At 48.2% G+C, this 23,377-nt stretch overlaps 1 protein-coding gene across 3 annotated transcripts in view; it reads left to right on the top strand.

Annotated features, from left to right (window-relative positions):
- TTC7A (tetratricopeptide repeat domain 7A) overlaps positions 1 to 23,377 on the top strand; it is a 155,924-nt gene that overhangs the window by 41,480 nt on the left and 91,067 nt on the right. For 2 of the 3 annotated variants that reach the window (XM_060026674.1, XM_060026673.1), the window contains 2 exons: positions 5,965 to 6,128; positions 11,303 to 11,471. In XM_060026674.1, the coding sequence (XP_059882657.1) occupies positions 6,075 to 6,128; positions 11,303 to 11,471 (223 nt within the window). In that variant the 5' untranslated portion in view covers positions 5,965 to 6,074. Of the gene's footprint in view, positions 1 to 5,049; positions 5,164 to 5,964; positions 6,129 to 11,302; positions 11,472 to 23,377 lie in introns of those variants that run through there. The other variant, XM_060026675.1, reaches the window with a different exon arrangement.

Genomic DNA, 23,377 nt, shown 5'->3' with positions numbered 1-23,377 from the left:
CCACTCTAACTGGTATGAGGTGATACCTAATTGTAGTTTTGATTTGCATTTCTCTAATAATTAGTGTTGTTGAGCAGCTTTTCATCTGTCTCTTGGCCATCTGTATGTCTTCTTTGGAGAGATGTCTGTTTAGGTCTTCTGCCCATTTTTGAATTGGGTTGTTTGTTTTTTTAACATTGAGCTGCATGAGCTGTTTATATATTTTGGAGATTAACCTTTTGTCCATTGATTCGTTTGCAAATATTTTCTCCCATTCTGAGGGTTGTCTTTTTGTCTTGTTTATAGTTTCCTTTGCTGTGCAAAACCTTTTAAGTTTCATTAGGTCCCATTTGTTTAGTTTTGTTTTTATTTCCATTACTCTAGGAGGTGGGTCAAAAAATACCTTGCTGTGATTTATGTCAAAGAGTGTTCTTCCTATATCTTCCTCTAAGAGTTTTATAGTGTCCTGTCTTACATTTAAGTCTTTAATCCATTTTGCGTTTATTTTTGTGTATGGTGTTAGGGAGTGTTCTAATTTCATTCTTTTACATGTAGCTGTCCAGTTTTCCCAGCACCACTTACTGAAGAGACTGTCTTTTCTCCATTGTATATCCTTGCTTCCTTTGTCATAGATTAGTTGACCATAAGTGTGTGGGTCTATCTCTGGGCTTTCTATCCTGTTCCATTGATCTGTGTTTCTGTTTTTGTGCCAGTACCATATTGTCTTGATTACTGTAGCTTTGTAGTAGAGTCTGAAGTCAGGGAGTCTGATTCCTCCAGTTCTGTTTTTTCCCCTCAAGATTGTTTTGGCTATTCGGGGTCTTTTTTGTCTCCATACAAATTTTAAGATTTTTTTGTTCTAGTTCTGTAAAGAATGCCACTGGTAATTTGATAGGGATTGCATTGAATCTATAGATTGCTTTGAGTAGTATAGTTATTTTCACAATATTGATTCTTCCAATCCAAGAACATGATATATCTCTCCATCTGTTTGTGTCATCTTTGATTTCTTTCATCAGTGTCTTATAGTTTTCTGAGTACAGGTCTTTTACCTCACTAGGTAGGTTTATTCCTAGGTATTTTGTTCTTTTTGTTGCCATGGTGAATGGGATTGTTTCCTTAATTTCTCTTTCTGATCTTTTGTTGTTAGGGTATAGGAATGCAAGAGATTTCTGTGCATTAATTTTGTATCCTGCAACTTTACCAAATTCGTTGATTAGCTCTAGTAGTTTTCAGGTGGTATCTTTAGGATTCTCTATGTATAGTATCATGTCATCTCCAAACAATGACAGTTTTACTTCTTCTTTTCCAATTTGTATTCCTTTTTTGTCTCTGATTGCTGTGGCTAAGACTTCCTAAACTATGTTGAATAATAGTGGCGAGAGTGGACATCCTGTCTTGTTCTTGATCTTAGAGGAAATGCTTTCAGTTTTTCACCATTGAGAATGATGTTTGCTGTGGGTTTGTTGTATATGGCCTTTATTATGTTGAGGTAGGTTCCCTCTATGCCCACTTACTGGGGAGTTTTTGTCATAAATGGGTGTTGAATTTTGTCAAAAGCTTTTAATGCATTTACTGGGATGATCATATGGTTTTTCTTCTTCAGTTTGTTAATATGGTGGATCACATTGATTGATTTGCATATATTGAAGAATCCTTGCATCCTTGGGATAAATCCCACTTGATCATGGTGTGTGATCCTTTTAATGTGTTGTTGGACTCTGTTTGCTAGTATTTTGTTGAGGATTTTTGCATCTATATGCAAAAAGTACTTTATTGCTAAAAAATGCTAACCGTCATCTGACCCTTCAGTGAGTCATAGTCTTTTTGCTGGTGGAGGGTCTTGCCTCGATGTTGATGGCAGCTGACAGATCAAGGCAGTGGTTGCTGAAGGTTGGGGTGTCTGAGGCAATTTCTTCCAATAAGACAATAATGAAGTTTGCCACACAGATTGACTCTATATTCATCAGTGATATTGGTCTGTTATTTTCTTTTTTTTGTAGTATCTTTGTGTGGTTTTGGTATCAGTGTGATGGTGGCCTCATAGAATGAGTTTGGGAGTGTTCCTTCCTCTGCAATTTTTTGGAAGAGTTTGAGAAGGATGGGTGTTAACTCTTCTCTAAATGTTTGATAGAATTCACCTGTGAAGCCATCTGGTCCTGGACTTTTGTTTGTTGGAAGATTTTTAATCACAGTTTCAATTTCATGACTTGTGATTGGTCGGTTCATATTTTCTATTTCTTCCTGCTTCAGTCTTGGAAGGTTATACCTTTCTAAACATTTGTCCATTTCTTCCAGGTTGTCCATTTTATTGGCATAGAGTTGCTTGTAGTAGTCTCTTAGGATGCTTTGTATTGCTGTGGTGTCTGTTGTAACTTCTCCTTTTTCATTTCTAATTTTATTGATTTGAGTCCTCTCCTTCTTTTTCCTGATGAGTCTGGCTAAAGGTTTATCAATTTTGTTTATCTTCTCCAAGAACCAGCTTTTAGTTTTATTGATCTTTGCTATTGTTTTCTTTGTTTCTAGTTCATTTCTTTCTGCTCTGATCTTTATGATTTCTTTCCTTCTACTAACTTTGGGTTTTGTTTGTTCTTCTTTCTCTAATTCCTTTAGGTGTAAGGTTAGATTGTTTATGTGAGATTTTTCTTGTTTCTTGAGGTAGAATTGTATTGCTCTAAACCTCCCACTTACAGCTGCTTTTGCTGCATCCCATAGGTTTTGGATCATTGTGTTTTCATAGTCATTTGTCTCTAGGAAGTTTTTTGTTGTTTTTTTTTTGCGGTACGTGGGCCTCTCACTGCTGTGGCCTCTCCCGCTGCGGAGCACAGCCTCCGGACGCACAGGCTCAGCGACCATGGCTCACGGGCCCAGCCGCTCCACGGCATGTGGGATCCTCCCGGACCGGGGCACAAACCCGTGTCCCCTGCATCGGCAGGTGGACTCTCAACCACTGCGCCGCCAGGGAAGCCCTCTAGGTATTTTTTGATTTCCTCTGATTTCTTCAGTGATCTCTTGGTTATTTAGTAACAAGTTGTTTAGCCTCCCTGTGTTTGTCTTTTAAGTTTTTTTCCCCTCAGTTGATTTCTAATCTCATAGCGTGGTGGTCGGAAAAGATGCTTGATATGATTTCAATTTTCTTAAATTTACTGGGGCTTGATTTGTGACCCAAGATGTGATCTATCCTGGAGAATGTTCTGTGCGCACTTGAGAAGAAAGTGTAATCTGCTGTTTTCGGATGGAATGTCCTATAAATATCAATTAAATCTATCTGGTCTGTTGTGTCATTTAAAGCTTGTGTTTCCTTATTAATTTTCTGTCTGGATGATCTGTCCATTGGTGTGAGTGAGGTGTTAAAAGTCCCCCACTATTATTGTGTTACTGTCGATTTCCTCTTTTAGAGCTGTTAACATTTGCCTTATGTATTGAGGTGCTCCTGTGTTGGGTGCATAAATATTTACAATTGTTATATCTTCTTCTTGGATTGATCCCTTGATCATTATGGAGTGTACTTCTTTGTCTCTTGTAATAGTCTTTATTTTAACATCTAGTTTATCTGGAATGACAATTGCTACTCCAGCTTTCTTTTGATTTCCATTTGCATGGAATATCTTTTTCCATCCCCTCACTTTCAGTCTGTATGTGTCCCTAGGTCTGAAATGGGTCTCTTGTAGACAGCATATAGATGGGTCTTGATTTGTATCCATTCAGCGACCCTGTGTCTTTTGGTTGGAGCATTTAATCCATTCACATTTAAGGTAATTATCGATATGTATGTTCCTATTACCATTTTCTTAATTGTTTCGGGTTTGTTTTTGTAGGTCCTTTTCTTCTCTTGCATTTCCCACTTAGAGAAGTTCCTTTAGCATTTGCTGTAGAGCTTTTTTGGTGGTGCTGAATTTTCTTAGCTTTTGCTTGTCTGTCAAGCTTTTGATTTCTCCATCAAATCTGATTAAGATCCTTGCCGGGTAGAGTAATCTTGGTTGTAGGTTCTTCCCTTTCATCACTTTAGATATAGCGTGCCACTCCCTTCTGGCTTGTAGAGTTTCTGCTGAGAAATCAGCTGTTAACCTTATGGGAGTTCCCTTGTATGTTATTTGTCATTTTTCCCTTGTTGCTTTTAATAGTTTTTCTTTGTCTTTAATTTTTGTCAGTTTGATTACTGTGTGTCTCGGTGTGTTGCTCCTTGAGTTTATCCTTCCTGGGACTCTCTGCACTTCCTGGACTTGGGTGGCTATTTCCTTTCCCATGTTAGGGAAGTTTTCTATTATAATCTCTTCAAATATTTTCTCAGGTCCTTTCTCTCTCTCGTCTCCTTCTGGGACCCCTATAATGCGAATGTTGTTGTGTTTAATGTTGTCCCAGAGGTCTCTTAGGCTGTCTTTGTTTCTTTTCATTCTTTTTTCTTTATTCTGTCCCATGGCAGTGAATTCTGCCATTCTGTCTTCCAGGTGACTTATCCGTTCTTCTGCCTCAGTTACTCTGCTATTGATTCCTTCCAGTGTATTTTCGTTTCAGTTATTGTATAGTTCATCTCTGTTCATTTTTTAATTCTTCTAGGTCTTTGTTCTTTAATTCTTCTAGGTCTTTGTTAAACATTTCTTGCATCTTCTCAATCTTTGCCTCCATTCTTTTTCCAAGCTCCTGAATAATCTTCACTATCATTATTTTGAATTCTTTTTCTGCAAGGTTGCCTATCTCCACTTCATTCAGTTGTTTTTCCAGGGTTTTATCTTGTTCCTTCATCTGGTACATAGTCCTCTGCCTTTTCATTTTGTCTGTCTTTCTGTGAATGTGGTTTTCCTTCCACAGGCTGAAGGATTATAGTTCTTCTTGCTTCTGCTGTCTGCCCTCTGGTGGATGAGGCTATCTAAGAGCCTTGTGCAAGCTTCCTGTTGGGAGGGACTGGTGGTGGGTAGAGCTGGGTGTTGCTCCGGTGGGCAGAGCTCAGTAAAACTTTAATCTGCTTGTCTGCTGATGGGTGTGGCTGAGTTCCCTCTCTGTTGGTTTTTTGGCTTGAGGTGACCCAGCACTGCAGCCTACCTGCTCTTTGGTGGGGCTAATGGTGGACTCTGGGAGGGCTCACGCCAAGGAGTACTTCCCAGAACTTCTGCTGCCAGTGTCCTTGTCCCCATGGTGAGCCACAGCCCACTCCCTGCATCTGAGAAGACCCTCCAACACTAGCAGGTAGCTGTGGTTCAGTCGCCTATAGGGTCACCGCTCCTTTCCCTGGGTCCCGATGCACACACTACTTTGTGTGTGCCCTCCAAAAGTGGAGTCTCCCCTTCCCCCAGTCCTGTCGAAGTCCCGCAATCAAATCCTGCCAGGCTTCAAAGTCTGATTCTCTGGGAATTCCTCCTCCCGTTGCTGGACCCCCAGGTTGAGAAGCCTGACGTGGGTCTCAGAACCTTCACTCCAGTGGGTGGACTTCTGTGGTATGTTTTCCAGTTTGTGAGTCACCCCCCCAGCAGCCATGGGATTTGATTTTATTGTGATTGCACCCCTCCTACCATCTCATTGTGGCTTCTCTGCTGTCCTTGGATGTGGGGCATCTTTTTTGGTGAGTTCCAGCATCCTCCTGTCAATGATTATTCAGCAGTTGGTTGTGATTCTGGTGCTCTCGCAAGAGGGAGTGAGCGCACATCCTTCCACTCCGCCATCTTGAACCAATCTCTGTCCCTCATTTTAAATTCTGAAATTCTGGGCTTGTTCCAAGTCCTGGGAACTCCACCTCCTCAAACACTGAACTACAGAAAATAAACCCAAGGGGGCAGTTGGTGCTGTGACCATGGTAGAATGTGTGTTTTTTCTTTAAAGGCTGTTTTAAGTGCATAGAAACTATGTCTTTATTTTCTCAGATCCGAGCCTTTCAAATGCTGGCTTGGGGGTGTTGGGTGGGTACAGGGGCGTGTACCAGTCTCCACATCTGCGATGTTCAGGGGACTACTGTCCTCACGTAGCCACTGTGATCCCTGCCTTGTTTTCCAGATGGCTTTGGGAAATTGCTCCTGGCCGAGGCCCTCCTGGAGCAGTGTTTGAAGGAGAACCACTCCAAGATAAAAGACTCTATCCCTCTGCTGGAGAAGAGTGAGCCGAAGATGAATGAAGCCAGAAACCATCTGAGCAGTATCCTTAATCACGGGAGGCTGCCGGTAAGTTGTAGACCCCCCCACCCACCCAGCCTGGAGCTGTCTCTCCTCTCTCCTGCCTCGTCTCTGCTGTGAGGACCTTCTGGGGTCATTTGGTCACCTGAGCAGCAAGTGTCCCTTAAGGGTTGGCCTGCCCTGTTCAATACAGTAGCCACTAGCCACATGGCTTGTCCAAACTGAGCTGTGCTGTGAGTGTGAAACACACACTGGATTTTGAAGACTTAGTACAAAACGCGGAATATAAAAGAGCATCAATTCTTTATATTGATTACATATTCAAATGATAATATTTAGAATATATTAAATAAAATGTATTATTAAAATTAATTTTACCTATATTTACCTTTTTTAATGTGACTAGAAATGTTTACTAGAAAAATCTAAATTACACTTGTGGCTTGCACTTGTGGCCCAAGTTATATATTTCTATTACACAGCGTTTGGTTGACCTAGTTTGTGCCTGGTCCTTTGGCTTCTTTGAGGATCTCAGGGAAATAAAACCTCAGTGAATGTATGATCTAGTTGGAAACAGGCAAACATGCTGAGTTGGCTAGCAACGGAAGCACTCCATAACATGGCAAGCCAGTTCGAGTCCATGTGCACTTATTGAGCAACTACTATATGCAAGGCACTGAGGGGCAGTATAGAGGGAAGAATAGTCACAGCTTTCTTTAGACCTTTACTGCTCGAAGCATGGTCCACCCACACGCAGTATGGGCATCATCTGGGAGCTGGTTAAGAATGCAAAATCTGATTCAGAACCTGCATTTTAACAAGCTCTCTTGGTGATTCTCAGGCAGTTTCAAGTTTGAAACTGTTCTCAATTACCATGTATCCTGAACTATAAAAGAAGTATGGGTATGTCATTAGAGACCCCAAGGGGAAATGATTTTTCAAGAGATGTTCCAAAGTAATATATTTCCTGACTTACGTATTTTATTGCAACCTACTATGTGCAAGGCATTGTATTATGTACTTTCAGGGCAATAAAGATGAGTCCAGCATGGACCCTGCCCTCAGGGAGGTTGCAAGGCTACTGGGAAGATAGTCCTATTAAAAAATTATTCAAGGTGTACTGTGACACATGCTACAGGAGTACCATACATGGGGAGGCAAGTCTGAGGGGGACACTCCCTGGGGTGAGGTGGGGAGTCAACTCAGGATTATGATAGTGCTGGAATTGGACCCATTGGGGGCTGGACCTTGAAGGAGGTCAGGATATAGACATACACAGATAAGACAAGGCATTCCAAGCTACGGAAGCAGTGTATAATCAAAGAGCTCCTCTTAGAAGAATTTCCTTAAAGTATGTCAGTTAGCAAGAGTGTAAGGGACTGGTGTGTAATTGGTGTAAAGGGACATTAGGGCGAGAGAGTGGGACTGGAACAGCAGGCCAAGAAGTGGGGGGCATTTTCTGTAAGCAGTGTGGGGAGACTATACTGGAAGTTTAAGGTAACTGCGTTTAGACTCCTTGACAGGGATTATTGTAGCTCTGGGAGGTTTTGTCTCGGATTAAAATAGCTGCTTGACCCTGAGCCTGTCCCCTGACATCCTGGACCCTCCAGTTCCTCATCTGCCAATCAAGATGGTTGGACTTGATTCATGGGTCTCAAGCTTTTCCCACCAGGACCCTTTTAATTTTTTTCTTTCCAGTAGACTCTATTATGTATTTAAAAATTCTTTTTAAAATAGAAATGACTCGGGCTTATTGTAAAAAAAAATTCACTAAATAAAATAAAGAGTTTGACTAATAAATACATCCTTGTTTCCACCCCTAGCCCCATGCCCACTTCCATCCCCAGAGTTGAGCGCTAGTCACCATTTGGTGTGAATCCCATATGCTTTCTTTGTGCGTTAACAAACACACATACACATGTGTGGAGATTTCTTTTCTTATTAGTCATAGGATTCATATTTGTCAAGTTGCACTTTTGCCCTGAAAACTTGCACTTGAAGCTTTCTGCATGCCAGTACCTCATTCTTTGTATTGGCTGAATGGTATCCACGTGTATTATTGTGAAAACTATTCTGTCTACCATATCACATTTATTAAGTACAAATTTTACCATGCTTAGGAGTTCCCTGGTGGCCTAGCAGTTAGGATTCTGGGCTTTCACTGCTGTGGCCCGCGTTCAATCCCTGGTCAGGGAACTGAGATCCCGCAAGCTGTGTGGTGCGACCAAAAAACTAAAATTAAAAAATGGCTAGCGGTTAATTTTAAAATTTTACCGTGCTTTGTTAATCAAAGACATACATAGACACCAATGAAATCGAGAAATTCACTGTTTTCTGAGCCAAGGCCAAAAACTTGCTGTTGATCAGGGAAAATAAAATATTAAAAATAGTTTGTGGGATTCTCTATCTTACCCCAAAGGCCAGGGTGTGGCTGGGGGGATGCTCTTTCCTGGCAGCAGATGAAATCTCAGGTGGATTCCCCTGCATCCCGAGTAGCTCTGATGGGATGAGGAGGGGAGGTGGGTCCTGGGGCGCCTCCTCAGGGTAGTTTGGAACTTTCTACTCTTAGTCATCTCTGAGATCCCATACAGCTCAGTGCTTTGGAGGCTGGTGACAATGAGCCATTTGTCCTAACTTCTGTTATCCAGCAAGTGCCAGGCTTTGCACCCTCTCACTGGTGCCTCTCTGTAACCTTCTGCAATGGTATTTACTATTATCCCCATTTTCCAGATGAAGAAACTGAGACCTAGGAGAGGTTAGTCACTTAGCCAAGGACCACAGTGCAGGTCTTGAACGCGGGCCTATTTGCCTCTACTCCCAAGTTCTCATGCTGTCTGCCATTTCCTGGTGCTGTCTCCGTAGTGCTGGAGTAGAAATGAAATAATGACTGAGAAACCTGAGCTAACGGTAGTGGTGATGCTGCCACTCCTGCTTTTTCGGGTCTCATTTTGCATCTGTGAAGTGTTTCCTCATCTCTTCTTCCTCTTACCTGGGTATCCACATGAGGTCATTCTTCCCTATTTATTGACAGATACATTGAGGCACAAAAAGACTAGGTGACACGCCTGACCCACCCAGCAGAGGGACTATTCCCCAGACCCAGTGACTTCCTACATAGCATCCTTCCACAGGGCCTGGGCTCTGTGGTTCCCTGACTGTTGGATTGACAGGCCAGGTTCAAATTCAGAGGCATGGGTTCTGCTGAGTGTAGCCAACTTTTCATTCTGCCAAGTAAGGACATTAAAAAAGCCCCAAAACACAACAGCAAAACCATACCATCTTCTATAACCATCACTCCATAAAAGAAAAACAACACTGAAACACAAGACAGATGTGCTTAAGAATTAAGGGTAACGTTTTAAATAGTATAACTTTAGCTTTAGAAACATTCACCACGTTGTCCTTAATTTTCTGCCAGCTTGCTGGAAGCTCTGCTGTCAACTGTCTTTGATCCACCAGGAACCACTCTGAGCTACACCCTGTCATCTTGCCCTGAAACGTGTCCTCAGCTTAGCTGCCCTTTTCCGCCTTTATAGTAGGACAGGATAATAATAATAATTACTCATGGCCTGTGTTTATCTAGCTCCTTTCTAAAGAAAAGTTCAAAGCTGTTTTCTGGACTTTGCCCTATTAATGCTCTTGGCATTGCTGTGCTGGGAGTTGAGGGGTGGCTGTTATTTTCTCACCCTCAGCAATGGGGAAAACCAGGCCAGAGCAGGGAGGAAATGTGCCTGTGGCTTGAGACCAGGGGAGCAGGGATGGCAGAGCGGTTGCTCAGCTTGAGGGACTGTGGGCCACGTGCCTCTGGGGGTGTGTGATCTGTGGCCCTGGCCCAGGGTGTAGGCAGCCTGTCTGGGGAGACTAGCAAGTCCCCTTGAAAAATTCAGCCTTTGAGAGTTAATCACTAGTCAACAGGTCAGGCACGCAGGGGCCCAGTGGGTCCACTTGGTAGAGACGTTGTAGGAGGTCAGCAGAAGGGAGCTGTCTGGTAGTCAGGGAGGCTTCTGGGCCTGAGCAAGTCTCCGAAGGATAGAGGAGGATCTGGATAGACCGAGGGGAAGGGAAGGCTCTTCTAGATGGGGGCTTGTGTGAGCAAAGGAAGAACGTGTATTTACAAAAACCAAAGACCAGTGAGGAAGGAGAATTTGGCTTTGCCGTGTTCCATTTCTCTTCGTTGGCTTCTGAGAGGGCAGTAGATGGCGAGGAGTGGTGGACGCCTCCCCTGGGGTCACAGGTTCCCCAGACTACTCTGCTCTCCCTGCAGGGAGTCAGGGGCAACACCTTCCTGTTGGTGACAGAGGCCGGGGTGCTGACCAACGCTGCATCTCCTGGGAGCTCTGTGGACAGAATTGATGCTGTGTGGCAGGGGTGGCGCCCAGAGCCTGGCCAAGAGGGTGGTGGGTCAGCTGAGCACAGACATGGAAGTGGAGTGGCCTCAGAAGGTGGGAGCTCTGGGCCCGCGTCCAAGGCCAGGACTCTCAGGCAGGGCTGACCACACATCCTTGGGCTCTGAGGGAGGCCCTAAGAGGCCTTGTATGGGGTGGAGATTTGGGCGTAAGCGGCACTTGGTCAAGTAGGGGAAAGAAAAGCGGTTTGAATGCAGGCACTTGATTCTGATAAGAAGAGGGCAGTGGCCTCGCGGGCCTTCACTCTCCTCCTGTCTTCTGTCCGTGCGGCTGCTGTGGGTGGCCGTCTCCCCGCAGGGGCTCTGCTGCTTTGAGTGCGGGCTTCAGCTGCCTCACCTGCAGGACTCTTTCCAAGGCCTTTCACCTAGTTATATATTTGTACATATATGCATATATAGAGGAGCCCCCCAGTTATATAAGCTTTAGGCCCCGCAAAACTTGGCTGGGCCCCTGACTGCCCACTGGTGGGCCAAAGCTTCTGGGAGCTTCAGGAGAGAGGAGTCAGGGCCAGTCTGCAAGCTGCCTGCAGTCCAGTTGGGGGCATAAGGTACACGCACATTGAAGCAGTTAGGGACTCATAAGAATGTCACTAAGAGCCACAGCATAGGCCACGGACTGCAGGTGTGCGGATAGGGGAGCTGTCCACATGTGTCTGAGGGTCGGGAAGGCTTCCTGGAAGAGGAGGGGAGTTCTGAGCAGGATCGTAGGCAGACCCTCATGGCTCGGTGAGGAGAGCGTTCATTCTCAGGTCCCCGGTGGGGGTGGGGCCGGCGTCTCTGGGGCAGGACCCTGCTGATGTGGTCCTTGGCCTTTCAGCCGCAGTACATGTGTGAGGCCATGCTGATCCTGGGCAAGCTGCATTACGTGGAGGGCTCGTACCGAGATGCCATCAGCATGTACGCGCGGGCCGGGATTGATGACATGTCCATGGAGAATAAGCCCCTGTATCAGATGCGGCTGCTGGCGGAGGCCTTTGTCATCAAAGGTAGGTGTGAGCACCGGCCGGGTCTCCCCACCACTGTGCGCAGCTCGTTACACTCTGGCCCCCATGTGCCGGGAGCAGGTGGCAGCTGCAGGGCAGCAGTGCTGTGTTGAGGGTGGGCCTGCAGGGCAGCGTTTAAGGTACTTAACCCCCGGGAGTGCCCAGGCACTGACCAGCCGGGTGGATGCCAGGGTAACCAACCACATCAGCACATGCCGGCTGACGGATGTCAGGTCAGAAGACTCAGGATCCTGCCCTGGCTCTGTTGACAGATAGTCACCTGACTGTGTGCCCTTGGGCATACAGCTCTTCACCTTTCTTGGCCTCAGTGGCTTTACCTGAAAGACAGGGTCGAAATACCTACCCTCACAGGGTTACCATGAACGAGAGGAATCAGTTGTGTAACCAGGGTGAGAAGGGCTTTAAAAGCGTGCCACCCGTTGTTAGAGTGGCACTAGTGACTGGCGTTGGCTACCGATCAGGTGCTCAACGGCACAGAGCAGCCTGGCTCTCCTCAGGCATTTGCTGGGCACCTGCAGTGAGCCGCCCAGGGAGGCAATGCTGGGTCCTGTGATGGGCAGGTCAGAGCCAGTTCCCAGGGCGAGTGATGCTGTGGTGGGGAGCCAGGCACACAGGGTCAGTGATGTAGGAATTTCATCATGTGCGCTGTGGATGCCCACCTGGGGAAAGAGTGCCCTTGAACTGACCCTGAAGGTGTTACATGGCAGTGAAAGCCCTCCCCCAGACTTTGTGCTTCAGGCACCACCTTCCCTGGGTCCCTGAATCCTGGGATCACAGAGCCCGAGTGGTGGCTCTTGGTGGCAGTGAGGTCCCAGGAGCCCCTCTGTCCACACTGTTGCCAGGAATCTTGGATGTTTGATCATCTCTTTATTCCAGCACAAACCAACCCCCAGAGAAAAGTCTAGAAACACGTGTGACCCTGTGGGGATTTGGTGTCTGGCATTGGTAAAGTATTTGTCACCTTCTTTTCTCTTAGAGATGGGGACATTCTCCCATCTTATATACAGGGAAACTGAGGCCCAGAGAGGGGATGTACCTTACCTGGAGTTACCCAGAGATTTGCGGTGCATCCAGGATTGGAACCTCCACTCTCTGACATTGGCCTTGCACTATGAGTGCCCACTCCCACGCCTCTGTGTCCTGGGAGATTGACTATGACATCTGTGCAGGGCACAGCCTCCTTTAACCATGGCCGATGGGGCTTCTTGAGAGCTGTTTGTCCACCTGTGGGTCCCTGGGTCCCTTTCCCCATTGAGAGACTGTTCACACAATCCCAGGAAATCTGCCGAGATCTTCCCCCAGACAGACCTGGTGCCAGCCTGTGGGAGGCAGGTGCCCATCTGGGACAGTCCAGTGTGGGGTCTTCTCCCTTTGCTCTCTCATCCCCTGCTCCGTGCCCCCGGTACAGGCTGGTCTTGGGGGTGATCTTCATTTGGCATTTGGGTCTTTCTGGCCTCTTGGAAACCACTTACGCCATGGACTCCCGAACCTAACACCCTTTCTTAGGGCTCCTTTCCGGCACTTTTTCCTGTAGACCTGGCTCGGTACCTACTGCTCCCTGTCTCCTGCTCTCTACTCTTTCCAGCACGCCTCCAGCTTCTTGGGGGAACACAGGCCCGGTGGTCACAGGTGCTGCAGGGGAGGTAAGGAGCTGGGTGTCCCTGGCGTGGGCTGCTCGTTCATGGGCTGTACTGACTCCCCGCCCCCCACTGACTGCACTAGGCTTCCCCCTTGCTTGCCTCCTCTCTGCCCGTCCTCCCTGTCCTGTCGCAATGCCTGCGCCCTGCTGCTCAGCATGCTGAGGTTCTTCTGACCCTGCGTGTGCTTGAGACTGTGCACGTGGCCTCCAGGGTGTGCATGGTGGTGATTTTCCTGGGTTCGGCGGGACCTGGTGTGGCTCCCAGTGCAGAGAGTAGGGGATGGGGATGGCTGGTCACTGGTCCTGACTTCACTTATGAGCATGGGGCTTGTCTTAGTCTGCTAGGTTGCCATAACAAAATATCATAGAGTGGGTGGCTTAAACAATAGGAATTTATTTCTCACAGTTCTAGAGGCTGGGAAACCCAAGATCCATGTACCAGCAGTGTTGGTGTCTGGTGAGGCCTCTCTCCTTGGGTTGCAGATGGCCACCTTCTTGCTATGTCCTCACGTGACCTTTCCTCCATGGGTGCTCATGGAGAGATCCCTCTCTCTTTGCCTTCTCATAAAGCCACTAATCCCATCGTGAAGTCCCCACCCTCATGACCTCATCTAACCCTAATTACCTTCCAAAGGCACCACCTCCAAATACCGTCACATTTCGGGTTAAAGCTACAACATATGAACTTGAGGGGACACAAACATTCAGGCCATCATAAGGACGGTGGCAGCAGTATGCCACAGAGTTCACAGAATAATAATATATATTTATTAAACACTCCATGCCAGGGGTGCCCTCATTCAATCCACACAGCAACCCCCTCCCTGAGCAGGTGTTCTCTTCAGTCCCATGTTACAGCCCAGGAGTTACGAGGAGAGAGGTGAAGGGACTCTTGTGGATGTCACTGGCATTGGCAGAGCCAGGATTTGAACCCAGGCAGCCAGAGCTTGTAAACACCCCTTGATGGGGCTGCTCAGAATTCTAGGCTGAAAGGAAGCATAGAAATGATCTAGGCCAATTCTCAGGTTACAGATGAGAAAACTGAGGCCGGTGCAAGTGACACGTCAGTTGGTTTGTGTGTGAACCAGAGTGCCTGCCACCAGGCTGCCTCTTTTCAGGCTGTCAGATGCCAGGCGGCCTCCTGCGGGAGCCTGATGTGCCTTCTCCACAGGACTCGGCCTGGCTAGGCCATTACATGTCAGCTCATTTATCATCTTGCATCGTATTCCGCTCCATGGTTCCACTTGGTGTCTTCCAGTGGGGCAGGGAGTTGAGTTCTCAGGCACACCTGGTTGGCGGGAGGAGGGCGGGGCAGTGTGTCATGGTGGGAGGGGCCTGAGCAGCCAGGCCTGGAGGCTCAGTGGGGGCGTGTGTATGGGTGTCTCAAGAGCGGGCTCTGGGTCTCTTCACCCACAAAAGACATACTCAGTGCACCTGCTTTCCCCTTCAGAGCAGAGGGACTAGGCAGGGTGTCCTCTGGCAGGTCACTCACAAGGACTTGGCCTTGCTCTGAAGTCGAGGGGACATGGATTAGACCAGAAGATGCTTTCTGATTCCCAGGGAGGGCTTCAGACACTGTCCCAGGAGCTTGAGAGAAGGGGGCAGGTGAAGCAGTCGTGGGTTTCTCTTGCTTGAAGTGCAGAAACATTACGTGCACATATGTATATATTGCTTGGTGGGGAGGTGGGTGATATATGACCCTCCAACTTCTCCAAGGGGAAAAAGGTTATTGTTCATGTCAAGTTTGTTTAGAAACAGTATGAACACCACAGATTTTTCACTAAGATAGAAAAATAAAATAGCTTCACTTCCCTGTCTGAGCGAACTGTCCCCCAACTTCACAACTGGGCTCAGACTGACCTGGTCCTGCCAGGAGCGGAGGCCTGGATTTTTAGGGCCTCATTTTGGCCTCCGGGAGGTGGGCTGGGCCCTGTTGGGGCCTCTGGCTTTGGAGGAAGAACTCCCTCTCCCTAGGTCCTGCCTCTAGCTCCTCCTGGCTGCCAGGTTAATGGGTCTGGCCTGTACTGTGGCCGGCTGCTCCCAAGTCACCTGCCGGCCCTGGCAGGGCTGAGGGCCCTTCCCCTGCCTAGCACAATCCCCCATTTGGTCCCTTCTCCCCCAGTCTTCCAAGCTCCTCTGGTGTACCTGACTTCGATGGTGTACCCAGAAACCTGAGGTGTGGACCCTTCCCCTCTGGAACCTGAGCGTATGATTGTCGAGGGTGCGGGCGTGGTAAGGGTGTGGGATTATCACATGTGCGCCACCCAGGAGTCTAGAAATGTAGATTCTCAGGCCCCTCACCAGAAGTACTGAATCAGAATTTACGTTTTAACAGCATTCCCAGGTGACATGTATTCACCTTACAGTTTGAGAAACACGGCCCTGGAACTCTTGTTTAATAGATATTGATATCTGTGGGCTGGTGGGTTAACTTTCAATTGATCTCTGTAGAATGGGAGGGAGTTGTTATATGCCCACTGTATGGATGGAAAAACTGAGGCTTGTCCACGATCGTGCAGCCTGTGAATAGCAGAGCTTGGGCTGGTGGCCAGTGGTTGTCTCCGAAGCCTGAGTCCTGCCTATGACAGAGGACCCCTCCAGAGGGGTTACCTCCGAGATGCATTCGCACAGACAGAGGAGGGTATGGGACGTCCAGAAGCCCTGAGAAAGGAGAGGTAGGGTCCTGACACTTACTGCAGAGCCTGGGGGCTGGCCAGGATGGATGATGCCTTTGGGCACTGTCATTCTGCCCCTCAGGGTAGCCCAGAGGGGGCCCTAAGTGGGCCCTGGGGACATAGGGGACTCTAGCAAGGTTAGACCCACATCAGGGTTCTTTGGGGGGGTCCTGGAGGAATCAGGCCTTTCCCGGGCCGCAGCCTTAGCTCCTGATGGGGTCCGGTTTTCCTGCCCCTTCCAGCACTACCTTCAGCAGGAGCAGAGAACTGCCAACTCCGATTGTCTGATTTGATTCTCAGCCGTCTCTATTTTTGTCCACAGGCAAAAAGGGCCTGTTTGCAAAGCTGTGTCATTCCGAACGGCTGCCGGGAGCGCAGCTTGCCCCTTCCTGTAGGCCTCACTGTGGGCCCCAGCACAGGCTAGTTACCCTGCAGTGTTCTACCAGACAGCCTAAAGCTCCAGCCTTCGTGGCCCAAGGTCTCGCCTCAAGACCAAATAGGCTGCATTTCAACTGGCATTGCTGCCGCCTTGTATCTGGAATTCCAGTTTCTTAGCTGAGAAGTGGCACAATCCTCACTCCCATGCCTGACCCCAGCTCAGCCAGTCCTGCATTTCCTCCCATGCCTGACCCCAGCTCAGCCAGTCCTGCATTTCCTCCCATACCTGACCCCAGCTCAGCCAGTCCTGCCTTTCCTCCCATACCTGACCCTAGCTCAGCCAGTCCTGCCTTTCCTCCCATGCCTGACCCCAGCTCAGCCAGTCCTGCATTTCCTCCCATACCTGACCCCAGCTCAGCCAGTCCTGCCTTTCACGACTTGTTCCTCTGACATCATGCTTCTAGGGATTGGTTTCTGTATAATCAGACTTACGGTTGTAATGACAAAAATGCAACCCCAGCTAGCTGGAAAAGCAACAACCAAAAGGGGGAGGGACTGAAAACGTATGGGCCTATGTAAGTAGTAAGTCGTTGGGGGCAGATAGCATCAAACATAGCTGGGTCCAGGGACTCCACGTGTTGTGGTCTTTCTCGACAGCTCCAGGTTTACGTGGTCCTGCAGCCTAAACTCACAACCTCAGGAGGAGAGAAAGCCTTGGGGAAGGTTCTCGTTGACCTGGTTTGGTCTCATGCCCACCCTGGAACCCGTTTCAGTGACCGGCATTTAGGTGGCTGGTTTGGTGCCCGGGGTGGGATTTCCCCACTTGAATCTTGTGGACTGAGTTGGAGGAATGGTTCCTCGAAGGAAAATCAGGGTGCTGTTACCAAAGTAGGTGAAAGGTATGGAGGACAGAACCCCAGAGCTCAGGCAGAATTGACTCTCCTCGGGTTACACCGGTAGTGACCAGGTGAGGATTTGAACCTGGCTCTCTCTGATTCTGGCTTTGGGGCTCGTCCCTGATGCCCAGGGAGTACTTGTTTGACTGACACACTCTGTTCCAGAGAGGGAAGTGAGTGAGACCCAGCTAGCTGTGGGGCCTTCCCATGTGAGCTGGGAGGTGAGGCTGAACTTCAGGAGGAGTCAGCTGCTGACGAGTGGAAGAGGTGCCTTCCAGGGAAAGGAAAATCCAGAGGGAGGCCCCTGGGAGATGGAGGTGGCTTGTTTGGAGCGGGGTGTTGTCTTACCTTTTTGGAGCTAAGAGAGGTTGTGCATGGGAGGACTGGGAAATGAGGGGGCACTGAGAGCCCAGCAGGAAGGCTCAGGGTCTCCCTTTTGCTGGTGTTCCAGAACTTTGGCCTTAGGTAGCCATACCATGAAGTGTGGCCCAGCCTGTTTCCCGTAAAGTCAGCTCACCTGTTGGTCAGCATGCTGTCTGGGTCCATCTGGAGCAGAGCGCTCTGGGCCCTAGACGAGGCAAAGCCGTTGTAGATCCAGGTGACAAACTGTCCTCTATTCTGTTGGTTTGAGTCCTAAGGGGTAGCCCCAGCTTTGACGGACGTGCAGGATGCTTCAGGGACTGTTCTTTCGACATCTCAAGCCTTACCCAGTTCAGCCCCCAAAAGCACCAGTGTCATTGTCCGCCTCTCAGAGGGCCGTTCTGTGGCGAACGGCTTCCTTCTCTCCTCCGGCCTGTGTTGCTTTCCTTTTTCTGGTGCTCGCTCAATGTGGTAATGATGTGGGGAATGACCCCCCATCTCTCCAGCCATGAGTCCTGCCCTGAGCCCTAAAGACCGAGTCGTTGCTGCCTAATTTGGGGCTTGTTGTGTCTGTGGGCCCCTTGAAAACCAGTGCTGCCCTGTGTTTCAGCCTAGCAAACCCCTTTGCCGCTTGTTCACGGCCCAGCACCAGCGAGGCCACTCCGGGCAGGCTTGCCTGCTGGCTCACCGATAGAAGACCTGCCTGGCTATGAAGGAAAATGCCCCCGGTTCACCCAAAATACTGCAGTGAGATGCTCAGTTGTGAAGGTGCTGTGAAAAGTAAAAATGTAAAAAACATTAGGCAGCTGTGAGAATTATGATCTGCAAATTCTCTTCTCCTCACCCCTCAAGGTTTTTTTTTTTCTTTTTTTCTGTTCTTTCAGCCTCTGAAACCCCCAGCTCCTCTGCTCTCACCTGGGATTTTATGGCTTTAGTAAAACTTTCAAAAATAAAGGAACACCAGGCTGCTCCTGGGGCAGGACATGGTGGGATATTGGTTTGGGGGTTTTTTTAGTCCTGGTATGGCAGGAATTAACTGTTTATTTTGGCTTCCTTCTCAGAGGGGCGTGGGCCGTCTGCCTTGTGGGGAAGCAGGTCAGCACTTTTGGTGCTGCTGCCCTGGCCACAGACTGTGGTCCACGGAGTGAGAGGCTGGCCTCCAGGTGGAGAGGAGTGAGCAGATGAGGGTGTCTTGGAAGGAGGCTGGGTGTGTTCATTGTGTGCTTACCAAGCCTTCATTGAGGTTCTGCCTGGACTGCGAGATACGAAACAGGGCAGGAGGGTAAGTGGACTCATGGAGGGAGACCACGGGGAGTTGGAGTGGTCTCCCCACATCTTCTCCTGGCAGGCTTTTCCTCCATCGTTGGAGAACACCCCAGAGAGTAGTTGGTGGAGGTGTGGAGTATGGACAGGGTTTTGGGGGGTGTATTTGAGAAACCAGCACCAACACTAGGGCCCATTCCTGCCAGGTTAGACAGCTATAATTCAGCCATTGGATACACATGGGAAAGGCAGGCCCCCGTGCGCTGGCCAGAAGCCTGAGATGTGGGAACCTCTGGTGGGTTACCGAGGGTAAGGAAAGACGCATGGAGTCTGGGCCGAGAGAACGGACGGTGTTGAAGCCAGAAGACCTGGATCTAGTTGGCACTTTGAGCTGAGGGGTGTTGGAAGGAGTATCTTCTCCCGGAATTAGATTTCTCATTTGTCATTCTAGGGAAAGGCTAAACCCCTACATGAGAGGTCATTTTGAGCATCACTTGAAACGTTTTCTGAGAGCGTACTTTCTGTTCTCTATAAGACCCATCTAATTTAATTTTCACAGCTACCCTATGAGGTGGGCATTGTGAGTGATCTTATTTTGTCTTTGGGGAAACTGAGACTAAGATCTCTCTAAACATTTTGAGGTATATCCTTCCAGTCTTTTTTCCTATAGGTTTTTATGTTTTAAACGAAAATAAGTTCATACAATCATATATTTTATACACTTGTTTTTTAAAGTTAATATTTTACGAAATAGTTTCTAGTATACATCTACATCACTACATAAAATAGCTTTATAGCATTTCATTGTAAGAATCTATTGTAGTTCAGCAAACTTGTCTCCTGTTATTGAACCTGCAGGTTAAATCTCTTTTTTTTTTTTTTTGCCATTATAAACAATACTGCACTGCATATCCTTGAAGCTCAACTTTTGCATTTTTTGCATACATTATTTTTTTAAGGATAAATTTCTAGAAGTAGAGTTACTGGATTGAAATGTGTACACTTTTCAGAAACTTTGATACAAGGAGTCAAATTGTTTGCTTTTTTTTTTCAATTGGTAAAATGTAACATAAAATTTAGCATCTTGGGCTTCCCTGGTGGCGCAGTGGTTGAGAGTTCACCTGCCAACGCAGGGGACATGGGTTCGTGCCCCGGTCCAGGAAGATCCCACATGCCGCGGAGCGGCTGGGCCCGTGAGCCATGGCCACTGAGCCTGCGCGTCCGGAGCCTATGCTCCGCAACGGGAGAGGCCACAACAGTGAGAGGCCCGCGTACCGCAAAAAAAAAAAAAAAAAAAATTTAGCATCTTAACCATTAAGAATTTTTTAGCTGCATAACAAAATTATTATCCTAAAAATTTTTAAGTGTACAGTTCAGTAGTGTTAAGTACATTCATGTTGTTGTGCAGCCAATCCCCAGAACACTTTATCTTGCAAAATTGAAACTGCACCCAGTAAACAGTTTTCCATTCTCCTCCCCCAGCCCCTGGCAGTCACCATGCTGTCTTCTGTCTCTATGAGTTTGACTACTCTAGGTACCTCACAGAAGTGGAATCATACAGACTTTGTCTTTTGTGACTGGTTTATTCCACTCAGCATAATGTCCTTAAGGTTCATCCATGTTGTTGCATATGGCAGGATTTCCTTCTTTTTTAAGGCTGAATAATATTCCATTGTGTGTATATACTACAATAAAAAAAAATAATGGTTTCTTTTTTTTGCGTTGCATTGGGCCTTGGTTGCTGCGCGTGGGCTTTCTCTAGTTGTGGTGAGTGGGGGATACTCTTCGTTGTGGTAAGCAGGCTTCTCATTGTGGTGGCTTCTCTTGTTGTGGAGCACAGGCTGTAAGCACGCGGGCTCAGTAGTTGCAGTGCACAGGCTTAGTTGCTCCGCGGCGTGTGGGATCTTCCCGGACCAGGGAATTGAACCCATGTCTCCTGCATTGGCAGGCGGATTCTTAACCACTGTGCCACGAGGGAAGTCCTATCCTACATTTTCTTTATTCATCCATCAGTGGACACTTGGGTTGCTTCTACCTTTTTGCTGCTGTGAATAACGCTCTATGATCATGGGTGTAGTACACGTGTCTCTTCTAGGCCCTCTTTTCAATTCCTTTGCATATATACCCAGAAGTCGAGTTGTTGGATCATATGGTAATTCTGGTTTTAATCTTCTGAGGAATGGCCAGCCTGTCCTCCACAGCAGCTCTGCCATTTTATATGCCCACAGTTGCCCACTTTTGAGTGTGATTTATCAGGGTTCTCTTCCCAACCCGGCCTTGAGGCTTCCTCCCTGAAGGCTGAAGCAATGACTTGCATTTCTTCCTCCCCCCCCCGTCCTCCACCCCCACAGGGCCTACACCTCTCGGGTGCCCTGTGCTTTTGGACCAGCTGGGTAGGCAGGAGGGCGGGGGTCCACCCATCTGGAAAGTTCCATCACAGGGGAGGCATCGTGCTCTCCATCTCCGCATCCAGTGCCCAGGGCTCCAAGGGCGGGGCCTCTTGGAAGGGCTGCTGTTTGGGATGTGATGAGTCACTGAGACCGCTGAGGCCCGGACCAGCCTGGGTGTTGAGCTGTGCCAGGGTCAGTTTGCCTCCAAACCGAAAGTTCAAAGTTAATGAAAAAGCAAGCGCTCCTCTTGAAAGGGGACCTCCCCTGGCTCGCACGACTGGGTGTTTTCACATAAAGGCCCCTCTGCCAGTGGGAATCAGGAGGCAGTGCCCGTGCTTCCTGACAGCCTCTGGCTTCCTGCCCGCTCAACAGGGCTGGGATCCACTGGGATCCTTTGGGGGCGGGCTCAGAAGCAGCCCGTCTCCATCTTGGAGCTAGTGTTGTGGTCGGGCCACTTGTGCAGAAACACACAGGGCAGAGGATGAAGGAACCCGAGGGTTGGAATCCCCAGTAGATTTCCCGTCAGATGTTTGTGACAGGAAAATGGCCCGTCATATGACTCAAAGAGCAAATGTAAGGCAAAGAAGCCTCTTTTTTTTTTTTTTTTTATAAATTTATTTACTTTTGGCTGCTACTCTCTGTTGCGGTACACAGGCTTCTCATTGCAGTGGCTTCTCTTGTTGCAGAGCACAGGCTCTAGGCGCACAGGCTTCAGTAGTTGTGGCACGTGAGCTTCAGTAATTGTGGCTCGTGGGCTCTAGAGCACAGGCTCAGTAGTTACGGTGCACGGGCTTAGTTGCTCCGCGACATGTGGGATCTTCCCGGACAAGAGCTCAAACCCATGTCCCCTGCACTGGCAGGCGGACAAAGAAGCCTCTTTTTATGGGCAGAACTGGGGTGACTGGACTGTGACCCTCACTAGGAAGAGCTGTTGCCAGCTCCAGGAAGCTTTTTGGTCTGCTATATGTTAGAAATTTTTTCACAGACCACTACCTCAGTGACTGTAGCCTGTTTACTTTCATCTTCATTAGTCCTCTGGAATCATAATTGCTTCCTTTCAAAAAGGAATATATTTATTATTTTTAGATATATTTTTACACCGTACATAGATCTTAATGTGTAATTTGATGAGTTTGTCAAGTATAGATACCCATGTAACCAACACCGCAATAAAGACAAAGAACATTTCCATCTCCCCAGAAAATTCCCTCAGGTCCTTTGCCAATTGATCCCCTCCCCAAACCCACCCCAGGCAATGACTGGTTGGTTTCTGTTAATATAGATTATAATTTTGCCCTTGTTTTGAACGTCATATAACTGAAATCATATGGCCTGTACTTTTTGATATGTAGCTTCTTCTGCACAATATAAGTTCTGAGAGATTCACCCGTGTTGTATGTATCAAGAGTGTGTCCTTTTCTTTATTTCTGAGTAGTATTCCATTGTATAAATACGCCACGGTTTATGAATTCCACAAGAACCATTTTTTAGATGGAAAGGGAGAAACGCCACCGGCCTCTACACTCGGCATGAGTGAATGTGTGTGTTCGTCTGTGTGTCCATCCACTCACTAAGCCCCAGGCCTTGCTCTCGCTGGGTGCAAAGATCAACCAGAAATGGGCAGAGAGGATGGTCACCATGTAGGGGAAAGGCATACGCAGAGGAGGCGCAGCTAAAACGTGCTGCTGGCTCTGAAGGCGGGAGACTTAAGAAGCCTTCAGAGAAAAGGTGGTGTGCTGTGAGCTTTCAAGGAGGATGGGGTTTAGAATTCTCAGAGAAGCCTGGTGGAGAGGCCCCTGCTGGGAGCAGAAGGAACAAATGGAGCACGGGGAATGTGGCGGCCCCACAGACTGCTGAATTCACCGCTTTGCCATGGCCAGCCCACTGGAGGCTTGGGACTGGCAGCCTGAACCTGGTCCGTCCCAGTTCTGGGCCCAGAGGTGGGGCAGGAGGGAACCCAGACAGCAGCACATCTCGGCGGGGGTGGGGGTGGGGGGGGTGGGGGAAGCACAAGGATGTGTTAAAACAGACCCTCTCTGTGTCTTTTGGAGTTGGCTCTGCCCTCCTGCCATTTCCACTTGGCTTCCAGGCCAGGCCCTGAACAGTTTCTATGTCCCACTGTCCTGTAGGGTACACGGGGGCCGTGGGTCTGGAGAGGAGTGACTGGGCCAGTGCCGGCAGTGAGCCGAGGGGACCAGCCTTCTCCTGCCTTCTTGCCACGTCTTCCCCAGTGTGCCCTCTGTTCCTCGTCCCCCTTAGTCCTTTCCGGGTCGTGAGTCATTTGGCA

The sequence above is a fragment of the Delphinus delphis genome, chromosome 12 (genome assembly GCF_949987515.2).
Source record: "Delphinus delphis chromosome 12, mDelDel1.2, whole genome shotgun sequence".
In the NCBI taxonomy this organism is placed as follows: domain Eukaryota; kingdom Metazoa; phylum Chordata; class Mammalia; order Artiodactyla; family Delphinidae; genus Delphinus; species Delphinus delphis.
This window is presented reverse-complemented; position numbering and strand designations above follow the sequence as displayed.